Source organism: Poecilia reticulata, linkage group LG7, assembly GCF_000633615.1.
Source record: "Poecilia reticulata strain Guanapo linkage group LG7, Guppy_female_1.0+MT, whole genome shotgun sequence".
NCBI lineage: Eukaryota > Metazoa > Chordata > Actinopteri > Cyprinodontiformes > Poeciliidae > Poecilia > Poecilia reticulata.
The window spans coordinates 6,303,666-6,330,437 of record NC_024337.1 but is presented as its reverse complement, the minus strand read 5'-3'; the positions used below and the strand labels follow the sequence as shown (position 1 = coordinate 6,330,437).

General features: G+C 40.1%; 1 protein-coding gene across 2 annotated transcripts; it reads right to left on the bottom strand.

Moving 5' to 3' along the window:
- On the bottom strand, positions 1-25,818 carry gabrd (gamma-aminobutyric acid type A receptor subunit delta). Of its 2 annotated transcripts, none has more exons than XM_008413088.2 (9): positions 25,410-25,818; positions 8,961-9,076; positions 6,184-6,251; positions 4,907-5,127; positions 4,688-4,770; positions 3,868-4,005; positions 3,283-3,438; positions 2,180-2,391; positions 1-870 (listed from the first exon to the last, which is right to left on the bottom strand). In XM_008413088.2, exons 1-9 carry the CDS (start codon positions 25,475-25,477, stop codon positions 637-639), a joined length of 1,296 nt encoding a protein of 431 aa, XP_008411310.1. In that variant the 5' UTR covers positions 25,478-25,818; the 3' UTR covers positions 1-636. The 2 variants fall into 2 exon arrangements, with proteins under 2 accessions (XP_008411310.1, XP_008411309.1); XM_008413087.2 differs by having other exon boundaries at positions 1-960; positions 25,410-25,817.
- Positions 25,819-26,772: the final 954 nt, after the last annotated feature.

Sequence of the window (26,772 nt, the reverse complement as noted above, 5' to 3'; positions counted from 1 at the left end):
TAGCGGTGGAAGTCCTTTAATAACAAGGAAACAGGCAGGACTGGCAGGAGGAGATAAGACACTCCAGACTGTGTCCTAAATGCGGAAATGAACTAAAAAAGAAATGGGTGGAGGGACAGGGGATATAGAAAAGAAAGGGTGGAATGGGAGGTGAGGATGAGTTATCAGCCATGCAGAATAGCAGTGCGCCTCATCTTGTCGTCCTCTTGCCAGAGAGGTGTTTTGGTTGTTGGGACAGCAGACGGCTCATGAGAGAGGGACAGGGGGAACTGTGACTGTTTTGATGAGAACTCATGGTATTTAGTGGCGTTCATCTAGCAGGATGCAAATCTTAATATGTACGTGAGCCTCCAACGGGCAACTAAGTAACTTGCCTTTAAACCTTCCTTAGCTGTCTTTGTAATGAAGCGTTTTTTTTTTTGTGTCCGTCTAACAGTTTCAACTCTTAACTACTCCCACTAACTATCATATTTCTATATTCACAGGCTCTTACAGTGTGCACTTCCGTTCATTTGAAGTTTCTTCCTTGCGGTGGTCGTCAGCTGCACACTCTGCCAGCATTTTAATGTCACAACTCCAGCAGATTTCCTATGTACAGCTTCCGATGGCAGGCCTCCCCGACATTCTGCCGCCTCCTCACATCGTGTACGCCACCCAGTAGATCACATTCACCACGGCAAAAGTGAAAGGGAACACCGCCCTGGCGTAGATGTCGATGGTGTCTGCGTCAATGGGCTTGCAGACGCACTTGGAGCAACACTTTTTGTCCTCCTTGCTCTCCTCCGCCGGCCTCGATCGCCTCCTGCTCGGCGCCGGCTCCTCCGTGGCGCCCTCCCCGGGGATTTCGCTGCCGGAGCGCTGCGTTCGGCCCTGGCGGTTGGAAATGACAACTCCCTGATTCATCCCGGTAACCGAGAGGGAAAACAGAACCATCGCCTGCTTGCCATTCTTTACTATCGACTGTAAAGAGAAGGGGGGAGGGAGACGGAAGAGGGAAGGTTGTTTCGGAAACAAGTGTGTTTTTTAAAATCAGGCAAAAAGAACAGATTTCACCTCCATGACCTTCATTTACGGCTCGACTCAACTCTTCTTCACCGATACATTTAGTAAATTCCAATGGGCAACACAAAATGTGCTGTAATGATATTTTACATGTAAAGTAAACTTCCCCTTTTGACAAAATCATGAAATTGCAGAAGCCGGAAGCAGACGTTTTCCACGTTTTCTTAAAACCAGGTATCATTAATTGAAAAACGTATCTGTCCTCGGGTTGTTGTTGTCGTCTGATATTAAAATGTGTTTGATTGTCTGAAAGAAGGTGCTGGGGGAGTTTTCACAGCTCTGTAACTGTTCTTGGTACCAGAGAATGCACTAAAAGGAAATACTACCTATGCTTAGATAGGGGGTCAAATATTACATTTCCTATATTCTACAAACATTACCAGCACAGTTTCAGCTGTTTGTCTCTGGGTTTCTGTTAATTGACAATATTGAAGCAAGATCTACACTACAGTGAACCCTATTAACAGAAATAATTGACCTGACTTAAAGAAACATGGCAAAAATCAACACATGAATCCAAAGACTCAGTCTCTATAACTATTATAGGTTGTTTTTCTTCCAGTTTTTTGTTGATTGACAAAATTTGTAATGAACACATGTGGTCCTCAATAATTGTTTTTCATTTCTTTCTATTTATAATAAATAGTCCTCTGCTTTAAATTGGCTCAGTCTAATGGTTAATTATCGCAGCTTCTTCCATCGATTAGCTCAATTTTGATGATGAGACAATGAGCGAGCACATCAAACTGTTTAATTTGGTTCTCCCATCATCTCATCTCTCATCTCGAATATAGAAGTAATCTGTATTCATAAGGAATTTCCACAAAGTGGGTGTTTGCTATTCTGTAAGTACTGTAAGTCATCTGTGACAAAAGAAGCTGACAGTAAGATGAGAATCGCTGCTAATCTCTGTAGGGAAATCATCTATTTTCTGATTCTGTTCTACAGAGATCCCTTGTCTTGCTGAAGGTCAGTGGGATGGATGCTTGTCAGCGGCGAGGTTAGCCGCCTGCCCTAGTCTGTGTTTGAAAGACGTGCTCATTACTGTCAAAACCCTCCGAAAGCAGGCATTGTTATCTTCCTCTGATGGGACAACATGGCGAGAGCGTTTCCTTACCTCGGAGCTGAGCTTGTTTGCCTTCACCTTGGCCTTCTCTTTGAGCCGATAGTCAGCATTGTAGTGAGCGAAGGCGTATTCAATGAGGGCCGCAAACACAAACACGTAGCAGATCCAGAAGTAGACGTCCAGCGCCTTGATGGCTGACGCCCGAGGCAAGGAGGAGCGAGCGCTCACCATCAGGGTAGTCATGGTGAGAACGGTTGTGATGCCTGTTGGAAAAAAAAAACAAAACCAAAAAAAAAAAAAACAGACTTAGATTAAAAACTAAGATATTGAGTTTTTGAGGCACTGACCTGGAGAACAAGGCTGTCCAAATGCATTAAAAAATAACGTGAAGCAAAGTTTTTAAACTTCCCAAAGTTTGTTTGTCTGTTATCCTCGCAGGGGGGGAAAAAAATGTCCAAAGTTTGTAAAGACATCATTCAAAATAGGTGCAGCTGTATTTGGAGTGAAAGGTGGTTCTGCAAAGTGTCTACTCAGAGGCTTCAATGCCAAATAAATGGGCCACTTTTTTTGGATTTTTTATTTGGAAAATACTTTGAAAATTGTCATTTTTCTTCCACTTAATAAGTGGAAGAAAATTTGTATTGTTTAGATTCAACAAGACCGTAACACATTGCCATAGCTTCTTATTTGGACCTAGTCTCTCATGGGACACATAAAAACAACCGTCAACAAACAGTTGTGTGCTTAAATTGTTTTCTTTTTTATCAATCAAATCACAGTAGTTTATATCTGCATGCTGCCAATTACAACAATTTGAAAAGTCGCTCCAAATTATTTATGTCAAGAAGTACTCACTGATTGCAGAGATCGCTGTGCATTAATACTTGAACAGTTTTGCTGATGAATTTTATCAATATAATCTGCTCTAACAGATGATCTGTAGCTCATGTTTAAAAAATAAAGATAACACACTTTATTATTATTCCTCTGGCTTGGAATAGCTGCAGATTTTCTGTTGCAGATTTGAAAAACTGTAAAATGTGGAGTTAAAAAAAAAAAAGGCAAGCGCGCCAAGCTGATGTTCCAGAAACAAACATCGGCAAAACCGTAGCTCAAATTAACCCTTAAGAATCAAAATAGGCCTCCACACCAACCTAGGGTTACCCGAGCTGGAACTGCTGATTGGCTGATCCAAAACGACACCCAAGACATCGCAACCAGCAGTATGGAAGGCATGTAAGACTGGATGATGTAGACACCTCTATTACGTCTCAGCTGGAAGCGAAGGCTGAGCCTTGGAAAACGTCCCGCTGGGAAACAGAAAACAAAACACCCTCATTTAATTGCAGAACTGGAGGAATTAATTATCCATCACGGAAAGTCTCTATTGTTCTTCACAGGCAGCAGGGCTGAGAGGGAAGGCTTGTCTGCTGGCTGGAGCCCAGAGTCAGATAACTTGCAGTTGTCAGACACAAAGTGCTACAGACTGAGTTTTCCTGACAGAAACTCCTATCATCTTTTAAAATCTCCTTCAAAGCTCAGCAGCAAGTCTGTCTTCATTTATTCCTTCTATGCATTGAATATGAGCACAGAGGTGAGTTGAGTTTTGAAAAAAAAAAGAAATCTGACTTCTGAAAGACTCGGCAGAGTTTTCAGACGCAAGGAGTTAGCCAAAAGCCAGAAATTTAAAAAGCCAGATATAACCTTGACAACAGAACGAAATCGGGAGAGCTGCTCACCGGATTTGAAGTTCATAATTTCTGTGACAAAGCGGTAGTCTGTGATGGTGAACTGGGAGAGCTCCAGTTTGTCCAGTCCGTGAATGTGCCTCTGACTGTCCGACCAGTGATACACAATGTCCTCTGAGGAGTAGCCATCTTGAACAAAAGGAGCAGAAACTGAAATGTGAGGCTGTCTTAGCGTGAGGCATTTTAAAATGTCAAGGGCCAAAAGTGTTATTTTTCTAACAATGGTCTTTGAACAAGATTACATTCTTTAACATAAACAAGAAGAATTGTATCCATCCATCTTAATTTTTTTTTCTCCATTTTGTCAAGTTATAGACACAATATTCAGTAGATTTTATGATTATTTCTGTGTGATAGAATAACACAAAGTTGTACATGACTTTCCTAACTTTTATTTTGGCAAACATTCAGAAAAAATCTGGTTTGGATTTGGATTCAAGCCCCTGAGGGAATGTTTTATAGTACAATTTCAGGTGTGGTTACAACTGAAGGTTTTTAGCTGGTCAAATCTGTCAGAGACGCATCTTTACTCTGATGATTTTCTCCATACGCTTTTGCAAAACAGCTAAAGCTGAATCTAATTTGCAGGAGAGTCAATGGACAACAGTTTTGAAGTCCTACAAATTGTATTTAAGTTGAGATCTGACTGCCGCATATTACTACAGATTTGCATTTACCTCAATTAGTTACTAAATACAAATGCCTGCCACACTTTTTTTATAACGTACAGCATTTACTTAAAATCATAATAAAATACACAGAGGTTTGCCGTATTTCTTTCCTTTGCGAGGACATGTAGACTTGAACTTACAGCTTTCTAAGTCCAGCATACACTCCTGTTCATCCATGGGGTACTTGGTCAGATCCATGTCACAGGCTACTGTTGAAGTGATTCTAGGGACAAAACAAAACATTTCTTCATCCTAGTCACAACCTACATGCTCGAAATCAAAGGTAGGATTTCAACAGAGAAGGCAGAGTTCAGACTGAGAAATCAAAGAACTTTTTTTTAAAATTATTATTATTTTACCGGCTGCTGTACAGAATGACTCCGTTGGGCTGCAGGCGGATCAGCTTGTTCTCCACCGTCACATCGTGGAACCAGGCAGACTTGGCGTTGACGATGAATGTGTCGGGTAGCCACAGCTTGTCCACAAATCGGCTGTCCAGTCCCAGAGTCTTGTTGGTGTGATTGTAGGACAGGCGGTCATCGTGCCAGCTCTGCCGCAAGAACACTGTCATGGTGTATTCCTACCAGCACAAACAGAAAGGTGTGGGATATCAACTTTGTGTTTAAAAAAAAAGGTAAATTATTCAATTGTGGGGTTTTACATATATTTTAAATGTGATGTATTTCCCTTTGTCATGAGATATGCTTTAGCTTAGGACTAATCAAAAACATAGATGAATTAAAAACTGAAGTATACTCAATGAAAATGTTTTATATGCCCATATATAATTATTATTCCTCATACGACTATTTGTGTTTAGACCTCTTTGAACAAGCTGTTTAAACGTGTCATCAGAGGAAAGCACATGGGAGGATTAATAAAAATGAGTGAAGTAAATCATGAAAGTAAAGCAGTGTGCTAAGAAAAAGAGAGAACATCCTCAAGTGGAATACAGTAATTATTAATGAATCTCTGCTGTTCTTGAGAGGCTACTAAATTAAAAAATGACTTACAGAAGTAGTTTTGGGTTTGTTTTGGTACTTGGCTGAATGCTCAAATGTATTATTGTGCGACTCTAGTGTGATTTCTGGGATTAATTATTCTTCTTTTCTTTTTTTTCTGATTGTTTTCCAACCCCAGCAATGATCTTCTAAAAGCAGAAAAATAACAATAAGAAAATAGAGGAGAGGAAACTAATGAACTTGTATTACAAATAATGGTCAGACCAAAACCTTAAGATTCATTTCAAAACATTTAACAGAAGGTGGCGGTTGCACATATGGGCACTTTATGTCTTAACACTGTCTTTGTCTGTCTTTTGTTTTTAGGGGTTCTAGCAAAGCTAACGGCTAATCTGAGGCCAAGAGGTCAAGAACAAAGGAGGCCACCATCCACAACAAATGTCACAGTGGTTTTAGTTAACTAGAATTGAAAAATAGAGTGATAGACTCTTTAATGTGAACCATGAAAAATCCAGATGCAATTTTATCCACACAAACTCCTCCAATGCTATTCCACAGAGTGAAACAGACAACAGGCACAACTGATCAAGAAGAGGAAATATCTGAAAACAGTCGTTTTATTGTGGCTATTTGAGAAGTCGGTGTAGAAAGATGGAAGATATTCTGCAGTTTACCATGTTGGCCTCAGAGATGTGATCAATGCTGGCCACTTCGATAGCCATGGCCACGTTCACCGGCGGACCTGCAGAGCAAAAAGTGAGAAAACAAGGCACCCCCACCTCACTCACACACACCTTCTCTGCTCAGTCCGACTCCCTCCGCTTCATCTCATCCTCGCTTCATTTACCCTCCCGCCCACCATCTTCCCGCATCTCGAGCGCTCCTATGGAGCACTGAAGATTAAGCATTATCCAGTTAAACCACGCTAAGCAGCGCATCACACTGTGGGCATTTACAAACAGCACGGAGCTCTCATGGATCTGCACAGAGTGAGCTTCAGACAACATTCATATCACAAACACACGCACGCACACGCGCACACACACACACACACACACATGTGCGGCGTTGTGTTTTCACTAAACAGCTCGCCATATGATTAGTGTGGAGTGTGCCTCCGTGATCAGATGCTGGAGCGCGAAAGCTGCATGGGGGAGCTCACTGATGCTGAGCGCTCAGGCTGCTAACGCTGAACATTAAGGAATCATTCAGTGCTTTTCCACATCATTCAACACCTTCCCAAAGTCATTTCTATACAGTTCTATTATCTGTCGGCCATGATCAGGAGTATTAGTAAGAAGTGATTTAAAACAGCTTAAAGCTATGGCAAAGTAACTAGAGGTAGTTGAGATAATGCAATAAATATTTTTTTATTGTAATTATTATAGTGTAAGATCCATGTAATGCAAGAGTGATTCTGCCTGGCATGCTTAGCACACCAGCACATATATATATATATATATCTTTTCCACAACCTACACACAAACTTTATTTTTTTATGATAAAAGCCGAGACACTTTCATAGCAGAGATTAGAAAAGAAAATCTATGTTAGTTGTGCATCCATATGATCTGGATATTTTAGGTGGAGGCGCTGACCTTTGTCGCTTAATGTGCTGCAAAGCCCGACGGTAACAGAGCCGTGTTTGTTGCTTTCTGCCTCTGTCTCGCTTTTCTCTTTTGTCATTTAAAATCTTTTGCCGTAGATTTTATTGTCACCCTCCAGCTGCATTGCTGGGGCAGCTGATCGTTTGGTCTCTTCGCAGTTTCATCTCTACATGTTCTGAGTACAAAACGGGGCTGACGATGATTGTGCCCTGACCATGTGTCAGTTTGCACCCGCATTGACAGAGAGTGATTTGAAGTTGTTGTTTTTATTTCTGCTTAAACACTAGTCACAGGAAATCCAGCTATGCAAGTCCAATGAATAATACCTACTGGAAGTGAAATCCTTCGAACTGTTTTGGTTTGAGCAGAGAGCTTTTATATCAACATTTCTGGGACTTTATAGAAGGGAGATGTGTTTGTTTATGTGTTTTTTTCAAAAACAGAGGAAAGGAATATCCTTAGTAGAGGTGACTGGTGTTGGAGGTCAGTTCAACATTTTGATGAAGAAGCTTACAAGAAATCCTGAACCATGCAGTAAATAATGTTAATGTTTTGTGTTTAAAATGGCAGATATCTGCAAGCATCCACTGTCGTTTCCTCCAGCTGAGCTCAGACTGAGTTGCTAGGCAACCAGAGAGAGAGTGAGTTAGTGGATGCCACCAAGCTTGCACACCTCATTGTGAGAGGTTGAGCAGCTAAAGACCTTCCTCTGCCTACATCTCCCAGAATGCTGTGCGATTCTGGATCGGATTAAATATTCTATCACAATATAAACTGTTATTGATTTTTTTTTTTTGTCCAGCCCTAGTTTAGCAAGTTTATGTGCTGCCCATTTGCACTTTCCCCTTAAAACAGCTTCTGAAATGGAGGCTCCACACATAAGTAAAGACAGTCGGACAGATGAATAAATGTAATTCACGAATGTTTTGCAAAGAAAGGATGAGCACTGTTTTTCTTCTTTTTGTCAAACTAAACTTTTGGCTTGAATCACAGTCACTCAAACCAACACGACGGAATTTCGTAAACTGAAGATATCTGCTGGAGAATTTCTCCGTCAGCACTTCATTTCCTAAAAGACGGCGTTGCTTTCCAACAGAAATTTGTGCAAATGTCCTTTCAGTTGCAAAACATTACGACTTCCTTTTCATACTCGTGTTTCTACTACAGACATGGCTCCTCACTGGGAGTGGAGTTGACTGAAGAGGATCGGCAAGATTAACAGACATGATTCCTCCTTGGTCAAGGCAGCCCTTGCGTTAGGATTAACTTTTTCGGCACATTGATGACCTCACATTAATATAAACGTGGAGACGGCATGCAGGTCTCCGCAGAGGCGCGGCACACAGGACAGTGCGTGTTGGTCCCAGCAGCTCTCCTCGCCCACACCTTCGACTCTCGGCTCAGCTGAGTTAAGCTGTGAGATTGAGAAATCTATCGTTGTGGTCGTTGGATGTTTCACATTTAGCAGCCATTCTTAGCAACGTCTCCAGAGGGGTTTGCGAAGCTCGTGACACCCCCAACCCTCCCCAACTGCTCTGCAGCTTGTCCTTGAGGGCCGTCATCCTCCATAATCCCTTTTAGCAAAGCCTCTCACACCAAATGAATTTGTGTCCTTAACCGACGATTTGCCTTTTAGGAAAACTAAAGCAGGTGTATTTGCATACTGTAAACATGGCTTTGCTTTAATGTGGAGCAAGAAAAAATACTTAAAAGAAGGACACGGTTCAATCAGAAAACCAAACGCAAACATCCGACCTCTGTTGCTTGGGTTATGCTAAGGATGGCGGTAAATGTGAGGGGGTGAACTGCAACCCAACACCACAAGCCCTAGATCTCATACTCACCTCCTATCCCAGGGCGAAAATTTCTGGCATAGCCTTTCATTAAATCATCCAGGTTAGGCAACCAGGATATTTCAATGTCTGTACCTACATAGTCCCCAATGTCACTCAGCATGGCCCTGAAGAGACAAACAGCAAACACACCAGATTCAGATTCGAAAGGGAAAAGGTCAAAATATCAGGTGCATTCATGAAAACAGGTCAGAAATACAACACTTTCGGTCCTCAGTCAAGGCATCAATAACACTGAATATTTCACAGGCAGTAAGCGGATTTGGCCAACCCGGGAGCACGTTCGCCGTTCAGCCTCCCTTTGAATGATCATTTGTTTGGGACTGGGGTGCAACCTGCAGATACCTCTCCTCAACTCCAACCGGTTGAGGAAAGATAAACAAACGGCTGAAAAAAAAAGTAAAGCTAATTAAAAAGAACTGCAGGAACATTTCGCCATTAATTGCACTAAAGGTCAAGACATGAGTGGGCATTAGAGGCAGCAAGCTGGAGGGGATTTGAAAGCAAATAAAGGCAAAGTGTGAGAAACAGTGTGATGACAATGTAGTATCATTGTAATGGTGAAAATATGATAAAATATAGAAAGCAATCTAAAAAATCTGGACCATGCACACAAAAAGTGGGTAAATATTTTTAAATTCCCCCAAAATGGCTTAAAAAAAATAAAAACCACAGTGCAGATAAGGACTTTATTATCCTGACTTCTTTATCTTTTCCATCATTACACAAACCCAGCACAGCACCTTCACTTAAACATCAGTAGTTGCAACAAAAATACTAAATTATAAATGTACATGCAAGTTTTTAAATGGATTCGTCAAATAAGACCGAATGCAGCGCTCTGTCCAAATCTCCAAGTGTTTGAAGCTACTGCAGTTGGTGCATTATTGAACAAAACAAAAACAAAATAAAACACAAAGCATTTACACAGAAATGAAAAATCTTTTGTTAGAGACTCTTATGGAGCGTGTTTTTGTGAAAGAGGTGATGCAACACGTATGCCAACCAAATATGCCCTGGTTTTCAGCATTTCAAATCAATAAAGATCCTTTTTCTTCTGCATTTTATACCCTGTGCAGCCTTCAAACATAACTGGCTCAAAGAGTGCAAGATTGAAGGCTATTTAAGCCGATGCTCTCAGCCTCCCAGCCAACAGTCTCTCATTCTGTCCTCCAGCGAAGCTAGAATAACCTGCAGCTCGTTCGCTTTTTGACATTTTCCGTCTTCATTGGAGTTTAGCATAATTATGTTCATTACGATAGAAAACCAAATATCAAACTAAAAGTTGTTGGAAAGGACAAAGTGGCTGTAGGGTCTGATGATTCACCTGAGATATATATATCTATTTTTTTTTGTAATATTTTCACAGCTATTTTGACTCTGTTGTCATGTATGCGTGCGTGCGTGCGTGTGTGCGTGYGTGCGTGCGTGCGTGTGTGTGTGTGTRTGTGTRYGTGTGYGYGTGYRYGYRYGTGYGTGYKTKSKTRMAAGACCATGCAGCGTTGATGTGGACAATGTCTCTCCACCCAGGATTTCAAATTGTACAATTATTTTTTCTGTCACTTAGACCCTAATATCATCACCTTCCTAAAATACTGGTCTTTTTTTTTTTTTTTTTTTTAAAGATCACCACCAAAGATATTTTAGGCAAAAAATAATCACTTTTGGCAAAAAATGACTTGGGTCATTATTTTAGAAAGGTGACTACATGTTTTTTAGGCAAGCTTCTGAATTAAACTTTACATTCTGAAGCTGAATTAAATGAATATTTCTGTGCTTTTAAAAGAGTTCAAAAACCATTTAAAACAAATTTCTCTATCTGTCTATCAATATTTAGTACTGATCAAACAGTAGCTGCATTATTAAACACTGAAAAGAGATTTATTATTTATAAACTCATGAGCTCCTGTGTTTAAATAAAAAAGGACATTTCCCAATTCTTCTTTTTTTGATTTTCATATTTGGCATTAGAAATATGACTATATGTGGAGCACAACGCATAGATTGGTCAAATTTGGACTGAATTATAATGCTGATTACAGATGCTTCTGTATAGAACAGGAATCTGCAACCTTTGCAGTTTTGCCTTCAATCCAGCGAAATAAAACTTATTTAGAGGCAGAATTATGCTTTGACCTTTGGAAAAAAAAGATAACTTATATTATTTTTTTTAAATATCTGCTAAATTTAATATGCTGTCATTTTTAAAGAACCACCATTTTGTTTCTGTATTTATGTATTAAATTAAGGATGGAGACATTTGCTTCTATATAATGTTAGAAAAGGGTATAGTTTCCAACCTAATTATAAGAAAAATCAATAAAAAAATATATATTGCAGCTGCTTTTAGTGTCATTCTGTAATAGGAATAAATGTAATCATCTCATAAAAAACTGAAAAACTGCCAAAATCGGCATTAAATATTGCATCTTTATGGAAAAGCATTAGTTTGCTTTTCATCACTTTTCTCAAAGTCACAAAGAGCTATTGAGAAATGTCCTAAGATGCAATCCTGGCTCCAAAGGTGCAGGTTGGAGATCCCTGCTGCAGATGTTACATCCTAAAAAGAATTGTGATAAACAGGACATTACGCTGTACTACAAACACATTTGTAGTAATTTGGTTTCTAACACACTGTCCGGATACAAGTAGGCAAAATTTTCAGTAGACATTACAGCAGACTTCTGCAGCTTAACAAAGCAATTAAACATTAAAATATTTAACTTAACTGCATCACGGGGGAAAAAAAACTTTATATCACTATTTGTGTCTGCGTTGATCTTTTGAAACAGTGCAATACCTCATCTTAAGCAACTGAATTTATATCCAAAAGTGCCTGTTTTATGTCTGTTTCTTTTCTCCCTGCGTACATGTGTCCGTGCCAAGGTTGCTGCAGAAACTGAAGCTTTCAAATGCCACACACTCAGACATTAACGCAAGCTGTGCCCCTAACGTTTTATCTCCTCTGCAAATGATCCAGAAAGGGACTAAGGGTGAAATTAACATTTTTAAATGGTTTAAAGGCCCCCCCACCTCCCTTAAGGCCCATAAAGGCACACAGTTCTATCAGAGCTACCAGCATTTCATGTTCACATCTCAAAGCCACTAGGTGGCAGGTTTGTACTCCAAAAGACCAAGAGAGTAAAGCATTAAGGACACTCACTCTCTCTCTCTGACTGTACTGTTATTACTTATATAAACACTGAGTTGAGGAATCACATTATACACACAATTCTGTCTTTTTGACGCAAACAGCCAGTAGTTGTGGACTAAATGAATGCAATGAATACAAGTTTCCCTGACATTTAGAGCCACAAAGGCCAGTCCTGGCATTGTCTTGAAAACAGGCCCCACAGGGGGAGTTTTATCAAAGGACATCTTATTGACAAACAGTGAAAAGCCATTTGGTGACCTTTAAAATAGCAGTGGACATTTTTAGGGAAGGTGAGAGAAGCGTAAAGCGGCGCATAGGGGAGCTAAGCACCACAGAAAACCCGCAAGAAAACGGAAGCATTGTGGGAAAAATGGAATATCTTTTTGTCTTGTCATTAAGATTTTTCTGTGAGGCTTCACTCTGTAGTACCAGATATTTATAGCCTGGCAATCAGAATAAAAACAGGAGCACTCATGAGCTAATTAATCACTCTGTGACTCCTGTTATTTTTATTTCACTAATTGGTTGCTTCTAAATCAGGAAATTAAGAGCTTTTTCTTCAAGACATTTTCTGCATGCCAAGGTCAAACATGCCTCTGGAAAAAAAAAACACAGGGCACTGGAAGCGTGTGGAAGAGTATGTGTGTGTGTGTGTGTGTGTCTGTGCGTGTGTGTGCCTCTAAGAGACAAAACATATTGCGATTCCCTGAATTTCAGTGAAACCTGCCGCACTGCGACTGGAAAGCAATATGTTTATTTACAAGAACTTTAGCATTTTATTAAAGCCGTTTATCTCCTACGCTCATCAACTTTACGCGGTGCTGTGTTTTGGAAAAGACTTTGTCACATTCCAGCTGCAGGTCATTATCGTGATGTGGAAAAAACCTCTGATGCAGTTTTCAAACATTTTAACAAATAAAAATCTTAAAAGTGCGGCATGCGTTTATGTTAAGTCTCTGTGAGTGAATATGTTGTAGAGCGCACTTTCCCCGAATTACAGTTCCACATCTAAAGCACAGAAATATTTGCCTGTTCAGTCAAAAAGCAAGGAGAGCTTTGCTACACATCATTTGTAAGAATTCCTCTAGATTGACATGGAGCTGAAATGTAATAATGGGCTGTATGAGTGAGCATGCAGTGATTCCAGCCTGGTCACCCCTATGAAAATGTTTTTTCCCTGCGTCACCGGTATCAGACAGAACACAAACACTCTATACAACTTCTGAATTTTTACTTGTGAAATAGTTTGAAAACCATTTGTAGCTTTTTTTCTACTAGATAAATACTCAACGCTTTATTGTTATCTATTACATAAAATAATAACAATAACAGTAAATACTGAGGTTTGTGTTTGAAGCGTGTGTTTGGTCTCATTTCAAAAAACCGGGGTTGAAACATGACATAGCATGAATAAGTGTAAGGAGAATGAGTCCCTGAAGAGGACTTTTATGTTTCTATGTGGCTCACATGTAGTGGACTCACATATGAGACTGAAAAGATAAGAGCATCAGGAAGACCAGAAACCGATAGACTCAATAAGTGTTCACTTAAACCTGGTATTTGAGCACTTATTCACTATTTATATTCCATTTAAATAACATTTATGCCAGTGTCTGCACATTTTTGCTGTTGTTAAAAAATTTGTTTGTCTTTACACACATTTTGAATATTTATTTATTTTTTATTAGCCTACCCAGTTGCACATTCCTTTGGACCAAATTAGCTATTTTTTTGGAGGGTCTTTATAAGATAGTAATCCGTCAGGAAGAGGGCCGACGTGCGGCCAAGGTGCCGAGGAAGAGAGCCGAACTCGTCTGTAGCCTCTGTAGCTCCAACTACTGCAGAGGCAAATCGTAACATGTCGTGAGAAAATAACTCTTTGTTGAACTTTCATGCACAGTATTGATTTAATTAAAGATTTATCTCTCAAATTTTTTGTCTGCTGTTTTGTGCAGACAAAAAAGTGTGAAGTTTTCGGCCTCAATATTCTGAAAGATAATGAAACGTCAGTGTATCCTGCCACCAGGCACGCGCAGGTTGCAAATACGTCTGATTGCTTTTGGGGCTCATTAAATATTTGAAGCTCTTCACCAGCAAACAGTGGCGAATGTTCAGTTGCAGATGCTCCTGCTTTTTTATTTTATTTTCATTAAGCGTCTCGCTCCCATCTCGAAGCGCCGTCTGCTTATGAGCTAACATTAAACAGACCGGGGGGCTGTGAGGGGCGGGAGATGCAAAGCGCAAAGAGTGGCAGCCTCTCTCAAATTTATGGAGTCTGCTTGGGAACGTGAAGTGCCTCACGCGCTGGTGAGCTAATTAGTTTTATATACTGGCACTAGCAGTTAGCTGAACACGAGTGGAGCGTCGGTTCCTCCCCCCCCCCACCGAGGGGAACTCATACTGGAACAAATAAAAGATGAGAGGCATCAAAATGAAATTAATACAATTGTACCAAAACATAAATTAAAGAAGGGGTTCTTGCACCAGAGTCACAATTTACTGTGGAATTTTTTTTCATGAGCTTTTTTTTTTTTTTTTATCAACAGAACGCAAATATATAGCTGTGTGGGGGGGAAAAATGAGGGCATCCTATTAAATATTTAGTGTTTAACTGAAGAATGTTCCCATATTGATGCACAATCTCTCTTTTTCCACCTCTGAAATAGAAAGTAATTCTATTGTAGATCCAGATTAAAACTTTTTGTTTTACTCATTAAACATGAGATGAATAAAAGAAATTATCTGTAAGCAAAAAATCTCAATCAAACAATCAGAACTTTGTGGTTGTTGCAAAAATGTAAAGTGAGTATGAATGAATACTTTTGCAAGGCACTTGTTTTACCTGCATTTAATTAAGTGCTGGCATCAGTTAAAATTTTTAACCAAGTTAGTTGATGGGTCTGTTATTAATCACAGTTAATCACATTTTAATCAAAAACTATATATTGACAAAATACGTGACGTCTTCCATTCAAAAACTCTTTGCTGTTAAATTATTGAATACATAGACATATGAGTTCACCTACAAAGATATGTGCTGTTCTTAATCTTTTATTTAAGTTATTCTGCCATCAGATTGATGCAAATTGCCACTATACCCAATCAGTTTTCAAGAGTGTCCTCTGATTATTCATGTAACTTCTTTCCAAAATACTTCTATACACATGTGGACAGTGTGCAGACATTAGCGTTGGGACGGACGTTGTTGCTTGATGAAATGTGTTTAGCATTGAGATACTATTTTAGACTTGAATGGCTTCGATGACTGACCAACTCTTCTTAGCACAACTTGCAGATAACAATAGTCTTTTCCGGTGTCCTATCAGATTGCTTTTTGAAGCAAAAACTAACCTCGGTTGTGCCAAGAGTGGCCACTATATCCAGTCAGCTTTCACCCATAGCTATAGTTGGGCTGCAGACTTACGGACGGACCAGAAACACTCCAATACGATGACTCCAAAACCTTTTTTATGTAAATTAAAATAGGGTTTAATTGTGTTTAAATCTACATAATTAGTCAAAAATAACATGTTAAAGTTTTGTCCCTAATTTTCTTTCCTTTTACCATGTAATATAGACATTTCGTGCTCTTAAAGGTTACATTAAGGTTTATAGAGAGAGTAAGTAATAAATGTTCTGGAACATGTTTCAAGTATCACGTCTCAAGTAATAAACCAGCACAAAGAAGTGTATAATTGTAGGTAAAAGGAGGGAGTGCTGTGAAATACGGCGGTGGCATGCCGCCGTATTTCACAGCTATGGGGGACGGTTTTCATGCTATGGGGACGGTTTTCTTCAGCGGGGAATTTGAACAGAGTAGTTGGGTGAGACGGATGGATTTAAACACAGGACACAGGAGATTCAGCCAGACGTCGTCAGCGAACATACAACCAGAGCTGCAGATTAAAATGACCAGATCCAAACAAAAACGTATATTTCTCTCTCAGACTGGTCAATTTGTGCTGCATTTTGAAATAAAGCCAAGAGTCGTTTTGATTTTTGGTCACAGGTCACATCGTCCACTGTGAGGGAGATTTAGCTTTAAAAAAAGCAAAAGAGGACAAAATTGTCAGTCCGTAGCTGTGCTAAGCTTTGAGCAGCATACTGTGAAACACTTCTAAGTGTTGCTGAGAAAACCATCTGTTATTTCGTGTCCACTTCACATTTACCGTTTGCATTACTCTGCATCACCGCGTTGCATAAAAGTCCAAACAAAATGGTTGCGACTTGAAAAAATGTAAAAAAAAAAAATAGCAATATAGAGACAGCTTCACCTGAGCATACTGTATGTTACTATTTACGGTTAAAAGAAATCATATGCTAAATATGCATTTGAGTAGGTTGTCGGATGCACATGCACAGAGAACATAAGTATGAATAAAATTACTCTACCTATATGTTTCAAAGAAATCAAGCCCCTTAAATCTTGTCTACACGCTGTGGACTTTGCGGCAGTCACGCTAACTCAGCAGTTTGGAGATGAGGATGCTTTGAGTTTGGCCTCGTATGATCCAAGCTTCTGCCTCTCCCTGATTTTTACTCAGTCTGCTTTCTCCCTCACAGTTTTTGCAGTAATTAATGTGTGTTTTAAAGTCATGCACAACCGTACACACACTGACTGTATTACTTTTGCCAAGAGATTTGTTGACTTTTCCAAGCGGATCAACCGAAAATGCGCATCGCTTATCAGAAAGACGTCAGCAAAATACAGTAAATGCAAATGCGGTCTAACATTAGGAAATGCACTTCAAGTTTTTCTTTCTCTTTTCCCCTCGCTGGTATTTCTGGCCTGTTGAGTCTGTGTTTGTTTGTGTCCTTTCCCTCTCACCCCACAGCTGCTTAGTGCAGATGGTCGTCCTTCCTGGAGTTTCATTATGACAGGGACAATGGATGATGCATAAACTCAGGACCCATTAATAAAATATTCTTCTCTTTATTTTTTTCCTCTTACTTCTATACAACAGGGTCTGCAACCTGCGGCTGCAGGGCTGCATTTGACTCTTTTCACCAAAGGCGCTCTTAATAATTTTGTTCAAAGACTATCGAGGCTTTTTCTCTTTGGAACTAATGAGATAAACATTTTTTTTTATCTTTTTTTTTTTCATAAGACTGTATACAAGCATTTCTTCATTTTCCATAAACATGTGACTTTCTGATCAATAAAACGTACATGTTAATTTTGTTTTATTCAAATGGATTTACAATTCTTTTTTTTTAACTAAAAAAAACAACAGAAAATATTGTTTCTTGAATCTTGGATAACTATTCTGACCCGCCTTACTCATCTATATTCTACTGAAATAAACAATGTTTTCCTAGTTACTGGCCATCTCCGGGCGACTGGATAAATCTGAGGGTATCGCTAACTGCATTGCATCTAAAAGGGTTTTGTAGAGCAAAACCCTTTTAGACGCAACTAGAACCAAGCGCCATGCGATCACCTGGTGACCTGTCCGAGGCGAACCCCTCATAATGACTGTCGGACACAAACGCCAGCCCAGCCGTGACCCAATGTGCTCAGGGCTTCCTACCTGCTTGGGAACCTGTTTACACAGGCCGGGTTTATAAATGCAAATATTACATGTTAAACTACATTGCAGCACATTTTTACTATTTGCATCGAGATCAACTAATAACAGTTTTTTTCCCTCTGTGTACTTACTTGAGGAAATATAAGTTACGTTTTGCTGTGCGGCTCACCACACAGGGTGACACAGCTTCAAGCTGGGGGCGCCGCCCCACAAGCGACCCAGTGTTCATGTTCAGTTTGTTCAGGGTAAAAACTCAGAAAATACTGCTTAAGGCAGTGTTGTAGTACTCGAGATCGGACTTGGTCTCGAGACCGGTCTCGAGACCATTTTTTGATGGTGTCGGTCTTGTCTCGGACTCGACCGCATTTGGTCTCGGTCTTGTCTTGGTCTCGGGTACTGAGGACTCGTCATTTTATTTCAAGACCAGTCGAGACCGCTACTGTGAAAATGTCACTAAACGTACAGCATACTGTCCAGTTTATTTGTTAACATCTTTGTTTTAGGTGGATCCAAAATGCACTGATTAAAATCCAAGCAATTAAGTGTTTCTGTTACTCCCCCCGCCCCACCTTTCACTCGCACGCGGCGCTCTGAGACATGCGCAGTGGTTTCCTCTGAGCGGCAGAAGATCTGTCTAATCGTCAGTAATAGAATAGCGCTGCATAAATCATAAGAAATATGATGGCTACGGCTAACTCAGCAGCGCTTCGCTTTCACAGATGGTGGGGACAACGTCTAACTTTTTCATCACTTAGAAAAGAAGCTGCAAAAAAGGTAAGCTCCGTTTACGTAATGTTAGCAAAGCTAGCTGTATAGAGACACATAAGGGCGTTATCTTTTTAGGGATGGCACGAGACCACCGCGGATTGTAGCACAAAGATGGAAGAAAAGCATAACAAAGCTTGTTCTGCGTTTAATATTGGTAAAAATTATTACGTATTTAATATCTATGTGTTTTTATGTGAATATGGATCTTTCAGATCAATTTGACAAGCAATTTTGATCATATTTCCCCATTTTATCGTGTCCTGTAGTTCGGGGCGCTGGTCTTGGTCTTGACTCGGTCTCGACTTCCCTTGGTCTTGGTCTTGACTTGGTCTCGGACCATAAAAGTCTTGGTCTTGTCTCTGTCTCGATACACTCTGGTCTTGGTCTCGGATTAGGTGGTCTTGACCACAACATTGGCTTAGGGTATATTTTGAAACTGAAGTTGGAGTCAAGTTTGCAAACATCCCACTGGGTAATAAATTAAAGGTCCATTTTACAGTTTTTTTCTGGAATCTGGGCTACATATGGTCATCTCAAGTTCTAAAATAATCAGATCCAACTTGATATGGATTATTTTTCATAAAATGATTTTCTGAAACACACTTGGAAATCCATTAAGTCTATATTGCTTAATGCTTAATGCTTTAAAAAAAGGTACTATCAAAAAAGTAAAAGTAGTATATAAACAGCACTATAAATCCCATTTTTTTTCCAGCGGTCCTTTTGTACATCAAAACAGTTGGATATTTTGTCCAGCTAATCATATATCTGAGGCCAGACTTTGGTTTCCCCAAAACCATCCTGCTTGTTCTTAATGCTAAAACAACTTTTTCAAATGATCAGGCTGCAACAGAGTTTCTGCTGGAAACTAGATCAATTTGTGCCACAGGCCTCGCATGCAACCAGCTAATGTTCTGTTTCTTTTAAAGAAACTAAAGAACCAGATCCCATTTAAATTTGCATAATTTTACTTATTCAGTAAGTAAACAGGCAAAATACATGTGATCATTTCAGTGGTGATTTAGCAGATTTCACCATAGAAAGCACACAGAATGTCTTCCTTTGCCAGATCTCATAAAGCAGAACCCAATTTGGGTGTTGAATAAATAATTTACCATTGTCACCGCTTTTTCCACATTTCAAGAAATCAATCCTGCAGTGATATGTAGGGCTAGGGTGCAAATTAAAACTGCTGGCCTTGTCGAATTAAGACATTTTCACTATGCAAATTCACCGCCTTTTTTACGACCTAAAAGAGAACTTGATAGACTTTCGGCATTTTACATGATGCCAAATAAAATAATTAGCACGCATTTAGTCATTCAGAAGCCACCAGTGCACGCAAAACAAATTACTCCCGTAAACTGTTTCCCATTTTAAGTGTGTGTGATGCGTTGGCTTTGATTGAGTGGGAGGCTTTTAGAGGCACTGAGACGTGGCTGTACCAACTCACCCTGAAGCCTTTCGCAGAGATCGGGGCTTTGTAGAGGCAGTTCATGCGGTCGGAGCAACACGAGCAAATCCCCGTGTTATTGGGATGTGTTCTCTCTGGTATGGTAGCAGGGATTTGTCTGCTGACTCAGCCTCTCATACAGATTAGCCGGGACAGGAGAGTCACCTAGGTGCATGTTTAAAGGACAAGTTTGACAGACCAGGATGATCAACACTAAATGGCTGGGATAAAAGCCTCTGGAATCACATCCTGCGGCCAGGTTTTATGTACAGCATGTGCATGAAAGCAAAGCGCACGCTTCCTTGCTTGCTTCTCTCTGGTTTTGGTGAGAAATAAATTACAATGTCATTAACAATGTGTCAGAAGGCTCCATAAGGATGAAACCTCCAAATACAACACCATTTGGGGACTTGGTAACATCTGAATATGTAACATCCAAATGTCTTGTGGAGACAAGTTTTACGGTCGAGCAAAAGAAACGCTGAGAAAAAATAGAAAAGTGAACTATTATGGAGCAGCCAACAGTTCCCGGTATGTTCTGTATGATATCTTAATGCCATGTCACAAATAGAGTAAAATTACAGACTCATTTTGTTCTACCCAAGAGACTATACTACAGATGTTTGCTTCCACATTTTGATGCAGCCATAATTAGCTGTGTTACATTATGATCGATCATAATTCATTATGGAGAAGAAAAACTTCAGCTCAAATCAATAGTTAGACTATATGGTGTATCAACAGGATAAAGAGCCAAGAAAGGATTGTTGAAAGTGAGCTCTGTGCAACTATTTTGACACATATTTGATTCTATAATTTAGATTCTGTGTGGATTAGAAGATCTGCAATAAATTCCATCTTTTGTACCCAATCCTGTTTTTGTTTATTTTAGGTGTTGTTGGCTCTGGTGGCTTTTATTTGAAAGTGATCAGACAGATAAGTGGGCAAAGAGAGAAGGGAAAGAGATGCCGTAAATGTCACCAGGTCGGGACTCGAACCTGCGCCACTACAGCACCCCCTGTTTTATTACATACATCATTAAAGCTCTGAATAAAAATGGCCTTCATGCCATGAATATCTGTTAAGTTCTCACACTGTTCACTTCAGCACTGCAATCATGTTTCTGTGTGTTAAATGACATCTGGCGCAAGGCTGTCCTACTTAAAGTTTAGATTCACTAACCAGGTTCTGCCTGCATCTTAGTGGTGAGCTACCAGTCCACTTAAAAGGAGTGCAGACTCAACACTTTGAATTACTACTGCACATGAGAGCTCTAGTAGATAAACTCCTGAGAGAAACTATGTTATTCTGCAACTACAAGGATAAAGGGTTGGGGAAAGTGGTGGTTATTAATTAAGTTATACTCTAAGAAGAGTTGGAACATGGGAGTTTCAAAGATGTTGTGTTTCATTGCTTGGTTTGCTTTCTTGTCTGCCAAGTACAGCTGTAGGCAATCATCATTGAAATCTCTCCTGCTTAATGTTGAACTTTTTGACATGTGAGAATAAGAGGAAATGCATCCTAATAAAATGACTAATTGTTCTCCATACACACACAAAAAGAAACACTACAGTTCAGTTTGTGCTTATGTAAGTTTGAGAGAAGATAGCAGAAACATGATGGGATTACTTCATATGTGTGACTGAAATCAGCTCTGAGCAGGTTTCCTTTCTTTTCTATCTGGCCAAGTTCTGTGTGCGAGTATCTCCATGGAGTTAGCTCAGCATTTTCCATGCAAGAACAAAACAAATCCATTGTGTTGATAGTTATTGAGTTCGTTTAGAATAGCGAGTAAATACCAAGAGTTTCTCTGTTTTCAAACTGTTCTCTGGATTCCCAGCTTGTGTGTAGCTCTGAGCTGAAGTTGGGATTCCCATGGAATTTGTTAGCAAAATAATTAGCTACCCTTATTGGCTAATTAAAAAATTAGTCACATGGTGATGGCATCTTGATCCATTGAGGCAAATTTGGCTACAAAGCTAAAGCTAGCAAAAATACTAAGGATAGTAAGTGGACTATTAGAAACATGTTGGTCTACTGTAACGTACTCAATTTTAGCTTTCATTAGCATATTAGCTAAACTGCTATTAACAGCATAGCAGTTTATGCTATGCAATAACATGATTGCCCACACACTCCATCAGTTTGTTCATTAAAATTTTTAGGTCAAAATGAGCTAAAAGGCTCATGATAGATAAAATGCTCTTTGTAGCACGTAGCCTATCATTATTATCACATTACTTTTTCAGCTTTCAAGAGACTGAAAATTTAGATGGATTTTCCCTGCAAAATATTTCCACCTCAGTCAGATTTGATGCAAAGTCTCTGTGAAAAAGTTTTTTTCTAAGCCTTATCACAGATTCCAAAATGGATTTAGGTATGGACTTTGACTGGGCCATTCAAGTACATTAATAGGCTCAAATCTTTACTAATCAATGCTAGATCTGAGTGTACGTTAGGCTCTGCCACAGACCCATGTTTTCTAATAGGCTTTTCTTCCAGGATTGTTCAACATTTAGCCCCATTCATCTTCCCATCAACTATGACCAGCTGTCCTGTTACATGCCCCAGGGCATGATGCTGCCACCACCATGTTCCACTGACGAGATTGTGTGAGGACAAGATACAGTGTTAGTTTGCTTCAGCTGAAACCTTCCATTTTGGTTTTACTTGACCAGATCACTTTCTTTTATCTGTGCCTCATATGGTGTTCTTTCAACACCCTATTTTTCCACATGAGCAACTCCTCTAGAGATACTATGAGCTTCTTGGTTGCTTCTCTGATGAAGTCTTACTTTGCCTGTCAAATAAAGTGGATGGTAATGTCTTGGTAGGTCTGCTGTTAATCATTTTCAGTTGTCAAATATTCAAAACCTACGGTATTTTTTAGAATCTAACTCTGTTTTAGACATCTCCACAACTTTATCCTACTGTCTTCCTTTGTCATTTATAATGTTTTCCAACACTCATTTGAGAACTTCACAGAACATTTACATTGAGATTACATTCCAAATCATAGTACTTTCAAAGGCAAATTGGTTGGAGCTAGTTTTACTTAGGGGTATCAGAGTGAAGAGGGTGACAATGAATACACATAACCTTTTTCAGTTGTTTTCTTTGTTAAACACTTTCAAAACCCAGTGTCATTTTCCCTTCCATTTCATAATTGTGTGCTACTTAGTGTTGGTCTGCCAAGTTACCGTATTTTCCGCACTATAAGGCGCACCTTCAATGAATGGCCTCTTTTAAAACTTTTTTCATATAAAAGGCGCATAGAATAGACGCTACAGTTAGGGTTTCCACCCATCCCGTATTGAACCTATACGGGTCATTTGTTCCGTAATCTACAAATGTGGATGYGTAATAATAAAGAAGTGGTCCCCAAGTACTTTATATAGTAGGCTGCCCCAGTCATTGTTTCACTCACGGTGTTGGTGTTGCGAAATTATGCCCAACTGCTTTCTGGGTAACACAGACCAACCGACTCGCTGCCGCCGCAGTCTCTGTCTCTCCCCCTCCCCCTCGGCTTTAAATGTATAAGGGCTGGTCCCTTGGTAACCTTAATTGAAGCACCCCGGATGAATGTCTAAAGCCACTTTGTTGACATAAAGAATGTCAACACCAAAACAGTCCGACTCGGGTCGGCGAGGAGAGCCTTCCGCGACTGGGCCGGGGCGTGGCCAGACGATGGTGACCCGTCTCCGTTCGTGTACAGCATGTTCGTGGAGAACGCGGTGCTAAATGACCTGCAGATGACCTGATTATCAGGCCGGTAGATAAGTCAGTCAAACTTCATTAACAAACCAGCGTTCTGACAACTATCCCAGCATGCACCGCGCAGTTCTTCTTCTACGGGGGAAAATGAAGTCGGCGGCTGCTTACCGTAGTTGCTAGACCTGTTGTGGCTCAATATTTGTCCATATATAAGGTGCACCGGATTATAAGGCACACTGTCGGCTTATAGTGTGGAAAATACGTTAAATAAATCTCAATAACACATAAAAAAATCTGTGGATGCAATGTGTCAAAGTGGAATCCAGGAATGTTTTTGCAAGGCATTCTAGGTGAAGGCAGTGTTCATTACAGCAAAGCATAAGAGACACCTCAGCTGGAGAGAAAAGCTGTGAAACTCACGCAACACCAAAGGTGGTTAGGAATAACTTAGCTAAGAAACAAATAGTGAAACAGATAAACGAGGAGCTAAAAGGAGAATCTGAGTAATTCTGGTCCGAGAGAGACGAAGAGGGTGCAGGGAAACAAAGCTACTTTCATCTACAAAAAGCGGAACAGCAATATGTGTAAACGTGTGTGTGCGTGTGTGTGTGTGTGTGTGTGTGTGTGTGTGTGTGTGTGTGTGTGTGTGTGTGTGTGTGTGTGTGTGTGTGTGTGTGTGTGTGTGAGTGTGTGTGTGTGTGTGTGTGTGTGTATATGTGTCTCAAAGAGAGAGAGGGAGAAAGCTGACACATAATGAGGTGCCAAGAAAAAAAAGGCAACGCTGCATTGTATCAAGAGCTAAATAATAACAACAGCAGCGGTGACTGGAGGCAGGAAAATCCAATTACAGCAGTGGTTACTCCCTCTGCTGGTGGAGGAGCCAGAAGGGAAAACAGCAGAGATATGCCCCAAATCTCACCCACAGCTAAAGCATGGAGTCACCTTTTGTCCTTTTTACACTGGAGGCACCAAGCACAGCGCTGGGGGACTCAGAGGAGCCTGATTATTGCTGCTTTTATTGGATTAAGGATAATATATGGGTCGAAAAGTGGAGAACCTTCCTATAAAGGTGCATTTTTAAAAACTAAAACACCTGATTTTGCTTAGATACACAGATTAGGAGAACATTGATTTCTGAAAGTGATTCATTAATTTAGTGAAAACCAGCAACAGATTCAACTGTCAGCAGTTTACGCTTTACAGTTTCAACGTAAAATGATAATTTAGTCGGCTAGTTGTGCTTTTTATTTCAAAACATCATCTTCCCCCCCCCCCCTTAACTCCTAAAACATGAGCGTTCAAATGTTTCCCTACTGAGGAATGCCTGGACAGGGAGGCCTCCCTTAATACCCTTGTATCTCTGTACCATCTGACATAATGTACAACAGGCCTGGGAGTCTGGTGCTGCTATTACCTGCTGCACACAGGCACCACCCACTCACCTGCTACTTACCACCATTTAAAAAGGGAAAACATATGCATTATGTAAATGTCACAATAGATTGCCGTGCCAAAGGCAAAGTGGAAAATAAACAGATATTATCATGGGAATTTTAAGTTAAGCAAAGAATGTCTTTGTTTAGTTCCTTAAAATATCAATATGTGACGCACTACAAGGGATGCTTTAATTAAAACCATCTGGATGTAATGTACCTATGTGCTCTATTCTGCCACAGTTTGACAAGTGGTCGTTTCTAGTTTTATTTTATATTAGTTCATACCTGATCTCGACCTGTTATTATGGGGGGGGGGAAATGCTTGAGCGCTCTCGGTTACAAACAAGAACAAAACACCTGCAAGAAAGGGAAAAACAGTCTCACCTGGTGAAAATATCCCCTCCGAAGAAGAGCACAGCAAGACCGGACAGCAGGAAAGTTTGGACCTCCATTCCAAACCCGCTTAGAATGAACCCAAATATATTTAAAAGAAAGTTTCCCTTGTCGGAAGCCGATGAGTTTTAATCGAAACGTTGTTTTTATTTCAGTGCGCTCTCCTCGTTATCCGGCGCAGTGGAGAACAAAGTAAAGTCTAGAGCCGTTGATGATGATGGTGGTGGTGATGATGGTGGTCGTGGTGGGTTGGACCCCATCCTGGAATCCCCACCTGATCTCCCCCGAGTTCACCGAAGCAGAGCGCACAAGAGAAATAGCAAAGAAATCTCTCGGTTCGAGCGCACTAACGAGCCGATCCACCGCTGCTGCTGCCGCCTGTCATCCAGAGAGCGAGAGAGAGAGAGAGAGAGAGAGAGAGAGAGAGAGAGAGAGAGAGAGAGAGAGAGAGAGAGAGAGAGATGCAGTGGGAAACTCTCTAATCTGTCGATCCTTTCTCGCTTGGCCGCTAAACATCACAGGCAATCCGTGGGCGCAAGGACGGCAGGTCACAATATGGTCCTCCATGATGTGAATTCTGCTAAATAAAGACCCTTTAAAAGCCTTAAAATGAATTAAAAGTAGCAATAATCAACTTTTAAATTGAGTATTTATTCTTGTACGGAAGTGAATCCAACGTCAATATTTCCGTTGTGGTTCGTGTTTTGCTAAAAGACCCTCTTAGGACCAGTGAAATCAAAGCCTCAATGATGCAAAGAAATTTGGCAAAGGTTCTACAGGCAATTGGCTCTCAGAATCACAGATAACTCCATAAGAAAAAAAAAAAGATCATTTTAATATTTTATGTCATTAAAGCTTTCGGGGGGTTTGAAAGCCGCCCATGTTTAGAAAATGTTATCACATAATTAATTCTGTGAGAATAGTCTATAAGTATATCTCATATACTTCGTCTCTCAGCATTGATGTAGAAAATGTACAGTTTCTTGCTGGACCCCTTTAAGCCAAAACATAACTTAAAGTTACTTTTGATAAATGAGGTGAACTGCTTCTATCTATGCTCCACGCCACAGACAGGTCTGGAGCATGATGTACCTATCTGTGGTCGTTTCTATATCCTGGGTGTTGTGTAATTCAGTTCTAAAGCACAGAAAACATCAGTCATGACAGACAGTATTAAAACACTGATCAAAGACCCTAGTTTTACCAGATTTGTGGTAATCTCAGAGAAAGTGATCAAAGATTAGATGTCAGTACAGTACAAAATAAAAAATAAAAAAATTCACCCCAGACAGCATTAAAAGAAATCATATTAAAGGATATAGGAGGTTTGGATCAAGCACGCACTGTGTCTAAA